This window comes from Labrus bergylta, chromosome 12 (assembly GCF_963930695.1).
Source record: "Labrus bergylta chromosome 12, fLabBer1.1, whole genome shotgun sequence".
NCBI lineage: Eukaryota > Metazoa > Chordata > Actinopteri > Labriformes > Labridae > Labrus > Labrus bergylta.
The window spans coordinates 26,658,747-26,667,990 of NC_089206.1; the positions used below are offsets into that span (position 1 = coordinate 26,658,747).

The 9,244-nt window shown below is 40.4% G+C and overlaps 1 protein-coding gene across 2 annotated transcripts in view; it reads right to left on the reverse strand.

Moving 5' to 3' along the window:
- The window catches only part of mgll (monoglyceride lipase), a 43,804-nt gene extending 35,398 nt beyond the window's left edge, over positions 1–8,406 (reverse strand). The window contains exons 1-2 of one of the 2 annotated variants that reach the window (XM_020646553.3): positions 8,174–8,406; positions 6,111–6,424 (exon numbers count right to left, since the gene is read on the reverse strand). In XM_020646553.3, coding sequence (XP_020502209.1) covers positions 6,111–6,349 — 239 coding nt within the window. In that variant the 5' untranslated portion in view covers positions 6,350–6,424; positions 8,174–8,406. The remainder of the gene's footprint in view (positions 1–6,110; positions 6,425–8,173) is intronic. The other variant, XM_020646554.3, reaches the window with a different exon arrangement.
- Positions 8,407–9,244: the final 838 nt, after the last annotated feature.

The following is a 9,244-nucleotide window of genomic DNA, read 5'->3' on the forward strand; positions in this document are numbered from 1 at the left end:
AAAAAAATAGCTCTGTGAGCCGTTGCAACAGACTAGCATGCTAACAAGCGAGGTCTTGGCCTCGTCACAGGTTAGATCTCTGTCAGTCAGCTGAGTATACGTTTTTTAGTCTGTATTCTGCAAAATGCAACACATTTCAATGCTGTTCAGTCACACTTTGTAAGACACTGTGATTTTCCACGGCGAGATTTGATGCTCTTAGAGAAACGAAAATTGGTAGTGTCACAGAAGAATAATGTGACAGGTGGAAAATAATATAGAGTCTGAGAGGGGGATGGATGTGATGAACCAGAAAAGAAAATAAGAAATAAATGGGAGTTATTACAGAAAGTGGGTTAGTGTGAACAGCACAGAAAATGAAGCACAGAGAAAGAGAGAGGGGGAATTGTGTGTGATGGAAAGACATCGAGGCAGACAAACAGCAGGAGGGCGCAGCAGGAAAGCAAACAACAGTTATACAAAGGTAAACCAAAGAGACACACTGGATCCAAAATGTCCCACTGCATGATAAAAGTCTTCAAACACTTTCTATCAGTTCACCTTTCTTCTTTGTACAGCGCAGGTCTCAATACAGAGGAGCTCAAGTGCAATTCATTTCTTTGGAGCAGAAAAATATGACGACTCAAAAGTCACTTTCTATTTCCAGATTTCATACCATGCTTATTGTTCAATGTTAACAAAGCAAAAAAGATTAAATCAAACTGACACTGAAAACTATAGGCATCCATCTGACAGGAGCCCTGTGTTTTACATCCAATTTGCATGTCCTTCATCAGAATACTGCACACTGACTTTGTTTAGACAAATTGAAGCCAAACTACCTTCAAGATGTCACTTTTTTATTAATGCAATTATCTTAAAAACATGTTAGACCTTTTTTTATGTACTGCCTCAATTTAAAAAAATACTTTCCATTATATCTTTGATCCAATTGTTGCTATTTTTCAGTTGTTTTTACTTCTGGAATCCATTATTTGTAGCAATTCTTCGCAGCTTTTCAAAACCTTTTCTCTCTCTTCTTATAACATTACATTTTTCTTTGTTTGCATATTACTTCCGAATATCAGATTCCTCTTCATGTAGGCCTAACCTCATAACTAATACAACTGCATGGTAGCAGAAATCAAGCCAATTAATGGTGATCATACTCACGGTATAATACGGTGTTGAATGAACACTATCTGTGTGTCAGCTTATATTGTAATATAGTGAATGCTGGTATTGCAGATATTCTAATGTACTATGACTGAATTAATAAAAGTGCAAAATCGCAGAATATGAGCAACAGTGGAATGAAAATTGATTCTGAAGTGCTGACTTTAGCTTCTTTTTACATAAACCCATACCTAATGATCTCAGCTGGCAAATGCAAACTCCTACTAATGAATTTTATTGGAAAAAGAGGCCCGTGTATTCTAGTGTAGTAGTCAGCCAAATTTCCTCCCAAGCGTACATGCAAAAAGAACCATTAGATAGCGTTTAGGCTGGTAAAAACAAACGTCCCCTGTTAAGAATAAAAGTGAGAGCAAGCTGCAGGGAATCAAACAGTTTGGCTGTAGAAACACGAACAGGGAAGGAAGCTCCATCTAGAATCTCAGCAGCATCAGCAGAAACATCAATACCAGCACCATCTCCTTACATAAGCTGTGTGTGTGTGTGTGTGTGTGTGTGTGTGTGTGTGTGTGTGTGGGTGGGTGGGTGGGTGGGTGGGTGTGTGTGTGTGTGTGTGTGTGTGTGTTTGTTCTTCATGCTATAAAAAGGGTGGTCATTCAACTATGGTTGGTCTACTGGTCTCCATGTGGGTTCTAGTTGGACATCTATTGGAAGATCTGTCAATCATTATTGATGCCCCTCCCCTCCTCCCCTCCACCTTTCACCTACTTCCTGGTTCTATTGAAAGGGGCTTTTCAGAGGCATGTGGCCTTTGAGTCAATCTTATCCACAGATACATAACAATGTTTCAAATCAAGTTGAATGATTTTTGGACCTTTATCCATGCTAAATAAAAAATAACGTTTAACTGCAATAAATGACTACAGGTGCCTTCCCATATGCCTGTTTTTTTCTTCTCCAACATTTGAGGGATTATTAACCAACTGATAAATCACAACTGTCAGGCTGTTAAAAAAAATGGTCTTCTTAATTGTAGGCCTGGTATTCACCAATCTCCACCTGGTGTGATGCTGGTGAATCATCTGCAAGTTTGTTCATAATCCATACATCGCTAAAGCTAGGGATGCACCAATGCATCGGTTCAACGTCAGTATCGGCCGATTTTGGTCCTGTTGACAGAAATCAGCACATCGGAAAAAAATGTGGCATGAGCTGATGTCAGCATGCCGATGTTTATGTGTCGTGTCATATCAACTTAATGCTGGCATCTAGTACACCTAACTACTGAGATGTTTTGTTACTGGGCAGATAGAGTCACCTCTTTTACTAACTCTGGCTTTGTCCACAGGGGGCGCCAAAATCAAAACAGACTTGATGTTACTCACAAGGGGCTTTAATAAATGTTTTGCTTAAATATGCACATCCTATAAACTAGGGACAAAGATGCATTCACAGAGACCAAGATGTCATCATTTGGTTCTGAGACACCATGTTACAACATGTTCAATTACTCATTTGGTGTAAAAGTCGATGTGTTCGGCCTGTAACTATTATAATCAGTCTTACGATCATTATCATTATTATAAATGTCAAAGTGAATCTAATAGCTCATCAACCTCTATAACTGTTATTATCATTCCTCCCCATTTCATTGTCATATGGTTGCTGATGTTAATATTAGTCTGATCAGTCTATTATCGCACTTTGTTGTTACTGCTTGTACCACACATTCTTTTACAATTATTACTGGCATTGTGGCTCATTATGCGACATCGTAGGAAGCCGCATCAATCCAGACCATAGACAGCTCTTTTATTTTGAAACATCAGAGTGCAGAGGCAGTTTGTGTAAAAACAGGAGGCGTGTGTATCAAAGAATTTCTTTCACAGTAAAGTGTAGGAAGTACGACAGACAACAGCTCGTGGTGTCTCTGCGATTTGTGATACTTGCTCAGCAGTTTTACTCTCTGGTGATGCTCTGCCTGTAACTTTGAGTTTAAAATTAAGAGATTTAGAGTGCAGCATGTTCAGGAAATGCTGAGCTCACTGTTAGAGGTACCAACTAACATTCCCTGATGACCTGAAACACACAGACTACTACATATTAAGACTAATAAATCAGTTTGGAGGATGTGATTTAACTTTAGTCAGCTTGTAAAACCTGCAATAATCAGACCTCACACAGCGTTTAGTTGCTGCAAGCTCAGCTTAAGAATTTAATTAGCCTGGATTGTAGTGCAGAATCTCTCGTTTGAAAAATCTAGATCCAGCTGGTTAAGCTTTTTTTCACAAAGGAGTCGGTGTACAATCTTCGTGGAAAAGCTGAATACTTTGTTTTAAATTGCACTGAAGGAGTCAAATTTAAGGACACTCATCACAAAATATCTCCACAGATAATGGCATCCGCTTTTAAAGTTTTCAAAGCTAGCTTGTATGACCAATAGACCACATGTAATGGACTCTGCAGGTTCACTCTGTCTGACTGAATGCATCTCTAGCATGGTCACTGGCTGGCCTCCAGTGAGACGGCTCTTATGTAAGCCATCCAAGTCCTTGGCTCTTAAACAGCCACAATGCTGAAGGATCTGCAGCTATTTTAAGCCTGTAGTTATTCAGACTTTTATCTCCAAATAACACGATTTTAAAGATGGGAAAATAACGCTGCAATGCTTAAAAATGGCATGTTATTATGTTTAAAGGTGCTCTTGGCAGACAGCAGGAAACATTTTGAGAGTTGGCTCATTTATTTTCTCCATTTTTTGGTGACAAGCTTTAAATATGAGCAAGTTGGTGCAAAAGTATAGATGTTCTTGTTTCTGTGGGAGTGTGGGCATGGGCAGGGGACCAATGGGTTGCTATTTCATAACAGAGAGGCCTCAGTTCTCAGTGGCATTGTGGGTAATTATAAGGTCAAATGTTTGCCCCTCTGCCTGTGCAGAGTCATGTACAGTTTAGCTGCCAGAGCATTTCAGGCAGAGGAGTTTTATCCAGCACAACATCCCAACATGTTTCCTTTCATCCACAGATATCTTTGCACAGTGAAACAACCTCCTCTATGTTAAAATGCATTAAAACCAAGGACTCACACTTGCTATTATAAACTATTAAGCAACATTTTATAGAGTGATTATACAGCAGAGGCTCAGACACAGTGTCAGTTAATGAGTCACTGCTCCACTGAAATGTGTGAGCCTGTGTGTAGTCTATATTTGTGTGTGTGAGTGTCAGTTATGTGACAGTTATATCTGCTCTCCAGATGTTTTGTGGGCCTCCTGTTTGTCCCATCTTTCTCCTTCTGTGCTCTCACGCCGCATGCAACTATGTGATTTGCAAGTGTGCCATCTGTGTTGCGTTTCATGCACATGTGCTGAGGGTGCAGAGGGTGCAGAGGGTGCAGGAGGACTGGAGTGCACGTCAAAGAGGCCTCAAACAGCAGACTGTAGAAATTATCACATTTTAACTACAAAGACTTTTTTTATGTCATTAACTGGAACCATTAATTTAGTTGTTGTCTGATGTTTTTCCAGCTATCCAAGAGATATTTCAAATAAAACTCTTTCTTACAGCAGAATGCCTGATGAGTCAGGATGTCAGACCTTTTGCAGATGAACTATGATGCTGCTCTTTATATAATGCAAATACAAGGAGCAACCTCAAAACATGCAGGTTTTCAGAGACTGGCATTGAAATTTGATGTCCAACATTTCCTTTTCAGGGGAGTAAAAAAAGGCGGTCTGACCTGATGCTTATATCACCAGTTTATTAAACAGACAGTGTGACTGTGTAATCTGGGTTGTGGCTCCTTATGACCTGTGGCTTTCCATGACATTTTATCTGTCTGTGACTTTATATGAAATCTTCAACTTCATTTATTTTGTTTCATTCCCAGACATGGATCTGACCAATATTTGTCAGAAATGGAGTCTAGACATGATCTCAAACATTTTTCTGTCAGATTTATTTCCTGTGTTTTCACGTGTTTACTGGGTTGAAGATGTCTGTTCCTTGGTCGTTTTGTTTTAAAGGGGTCATGACCCAGTATGAGTTTCTGGTGCATCTGGTGTCACACAATGAGGAAAGGAGATTAACATAATTAATTTTGTTTTTAACGAGCTTGGACCAAAGAGCGAAACTAAACTGTCCATATACGTATACTAGTCTACCACATATAGATATGTTAGTTATGTTACATTAAGCTGAGAATTAAACTGCTGATTAAATAAGGATTCCGACTACTAGGACCTTTACATGACTTTCTATAAACTCCTTAAAACTGAGGGGAATCAATTGCTAAAACATGGATCACTGTTAGGTCAGAGTCTTAGATTCTCTAAGAGTCAACAAAGTACCATACAGGCCAAGCCCAACACAGCTGAACCTGAGTCATGGGTCTGGTTCTGCACAAGGTTTCTGTCTCTTAAAGGCATTTTATTTCTGGCCATTGTTTTTGCATACTCTCATGGTGGATTAATGTTGAGTCTTTTGTAAATATGAAAATATGATAATGAGCATGGTCTAGACAGGCTCTCTTTGTGAAGTGTCTTGAAATAACATTTGTCATGAAATAGAGCAATGCAAATAAAGATTGATTGATTGATAAAGGATTGTGATTGGATAGTTCTGTGACCACTCACAGAGCTGGAATGACTGTAGGTAGATGTTTGAAGATGAAAACCTAAATAACAGACACATACTGTAACTGATGAATGTGGAGTCATACTGGTGTTGGTATAGAGGCATCTAAAGATTAACAAGAAGGACCTGAAGAAAGTGACTCATGTGACTCTTGAAAAACCATGTGAAAGGGATCAACTTCCTCAAAACGGATTAGTGTGGCACGAAACAACTCTTGACATGAACTCTTTAGTCAGACTAAACACACACACACACACACACACACACACACACACACACACACACACACACACACACACACGGGACAGGTATGATTAAAAGGCGCATTCTTTGAGATAGTTTTCCGCTCCACTGTCCACTCACCTTGGCGGGCTGGCGGGCTCCCAGTAGCGGCAGAACAGGTGCAGTCCGTCGGCGTTGACGATGTGCTGCAGCTCGGTGTAAGGGACTCCCTGCGGGCTCCGCCGCGGAGCAGCTCCGGGCTCAGGCATGGAGAGTTCTGCAACAGAGAGACGGAGCAGCGATAAGAGCCAGTCGCTGCCGTAGAGGTAGCAGCTGAAGCCGGCGACGAGCAGGCAGGTGGCGGCGGTTACAGCGTTCATTGTTGTAGTTCAGTCAGCTTATTCTAATGCGCGTGATTGCCATGCACACGGTTAGTAGGTGTTCTGGATCTTATCCTAAGGAATACACACACACAAACACACACACAGCAATGTTGTCAAAGCGTCCGCGACGACCGGCGTTACGTCACAGCACCATATGCTCTCCTCTCTCTCTCTCTCTCTCTCTCTCTCTCTCTCCCTCCCCCTCTCTCTCTCTCTCTCTCTCGCTCTCTCTTCAATTTAACTTAGCTTTATTTTCATCTCCATAATTCTAGTTACAACATAGCCTATTGTCGGGAAATAAAGAAATAATTCAGTGTATCAAGCAAACTGAAAATACATTATTTTCAATGCTGCGATATTCAGCATCCACTTAAAGCTATTAATAGGCTACAATTGTATTTTTGTTCTAAATAAAAGAAACGAAATAAGAAAAAACAAGAAAATAGAAAATGTGATGAGATCTCAATAGCCAGTAATAAGATAGGCTTATAGTTTGTCAAATTTAATGTATGTGATATGGAAGCAATGTGAGGGATAATGACAGACAATAAAGAGGGTATAAGGCATTTTTAAAATCTTTTTTAGTATTTGGCATTTATATTAAAATCCAAAATGCATATAAAATGCTAAATTCCATAGTATGTTAATGATGCTGATTTACAACCACTGTCACTGTAACAATCTGCAACGATGCACACAAACACACCTTTTTTTCCTGCAACACTGAAGCACACTCCCCCTTCTCTCTCCTCTCAGCCATTACTCATGACGCTTCCCTGGCATCAGGTCCAGCTGGATACTATAGGCTATCTACGTAAAGTGTTCACGGCATGTGCAGCATTACAATGCAGAGGGCAGTGTGTGTGTGTGTGTGTGTGCCGCCTGACACACCGTAGGAGGTAAAAATAGCTCTGGTGTGAAGCCCTTTCCTGAGGTGATCAGGTGTCGTCTTTCAGGTTGTTCAAGTTAAGTGTCCTGCAGCCTCGGACTTCATGACAGTTTAATGGCAGCATTGGGCAATTATATGACTTTAAATCTGTAGGTAGGTATTACCACAATGCAACCTTAAGGGTTAATCACTGCTTCTGTCTTGAAACACCTGGTGTTGTTTTTATGAACGTTTCTATTGTTTATCACTTTGGAGACATCAAAATGCGGATAAACGGAATGTTTTTAAATTAGGCTACCTGAAATATGGCTCATTATGTGACAGGATCCTAGCGTAACACATTCATTAAAATGAATTAGTGCACCACATATCGTATCATTCTGGCTAAACTTGCAGGTTTATAAGTGGATTAATAACATGTGTGCGCAAAACCTCCCTTTTGTTTTCACCTTTACTGCAATCAGCCGTTTCCATCGTCCTGCACATTGGAAACACTCCACATAACGACCATAAGTGGCTACACGTTTACAGAGACGGCACACATTTGCGATCCATATGTGTCGGGAACTGCCACAACAGCATGTAGCGAATCGATTCAACTGTCTTGACTGCTTTGATCGATGTCTGTGACTATACAAGTAGAATACGCGCTGTTCCACTTGTACGGCGGTGCATCTGCAAGTTTGATGAAAGACATGAATGGAAGATGCCAGAGAAAAGGTTGTATTTGCATCGGTGCAAAACAAGTTACAGTACATCTTTGTAATCCAGAAGCTTTAGTGATTGAAAGCTGATGCTGGAGATGAAATAGGCTATACGTGCGTGTCCATGAAAATGTCCCATATGAGTTACGCGTAGCCTATGCAACGTTCAGTATCTAGACGCAGAAATAAAGAAAAAGATCATAAGAATATCATGAAGATGGAACCGACCTGTGCAGGAGCGTCTGCAGTGAAGTTTCAGCTTCTTCTCGGACTCTACTATCCCACTCACTCTCTATCTCTATGTATCCAATGTATCTCTCTCTCTCTCTCTCTCTCTCTCTCTCTCTCAATGTCCCTCTCTTTCTCTCTCTTTCTCTCTCACCCTGATGCTGTGCTCCTGCCACCCGTCAAGACAAGAATGCACTGAGCGCCGTTTGGGGAGAACCTAAATAAGTATTCACACACACACCCTTTCCCTCCCTCTCTCTCTCTCTCTCTCTCTCTCTCTCTCTCTCTCTCTCTCTCTCTCTCTCTCTCTCTCTCTCGCTCTCTCTCTCTGCCAAACACACATCACACATTTTCTCGAGAGGCGGAGATTCCTCTATCCTCTATTTGTCTCATTCACTGTAAAAAAAAACAAAAAAAAAAACATGCTCATGGTTGAGTCCACATGGTTCACATTTCGTACATACCAGAAACACTGATTTGTATTATTAGAATCATGTGCATCAGCCTCTCTGCCTCCTGGTTCCCTTTAAAGCCTCCGCCTGATGAAAGGGCAATTCCTCCATACTAAATCAAAATATCAGAGGTCATTGTCTTCAAAAAAGAGCAGGCTTTTCTGATCAATGTGTAAGTCTTTGGATGACGTCCTGCATTTTGAAAGACCCTCTCAAAAATACCAGTGACTTTTTCAATGATCTGCAAACTTTAATGTTTCAATTTAATGTTTAAATTGTTGTAGTTTTGCTTCCTTGATGCAGAGTGAAGTTATGCTTACTATGTTAAACTACTTTAAAGGGTAAATAATAAGTGTTTTTAATAGAAGTAATACATTCTGCTTATTTTAGACCACAAGGATGTACAAAATGTGCCCTGATTGTCAATAGAGATGATCTTTGTTAACAAGAAAAACCAGAAGGGGCACCAGTGTTGTGACTGACTTGTTAGCAGGTGTGGTTAACTTGTGAGCAAAGCAGTTGCCTCTTTAAACATCCTGCATGCACATAGCGACACAAAGCAGTATTAGCATTCACTTGGAGTTGTGCTTCAAGCTACTTAAACAAAAGTCCAAAGGAC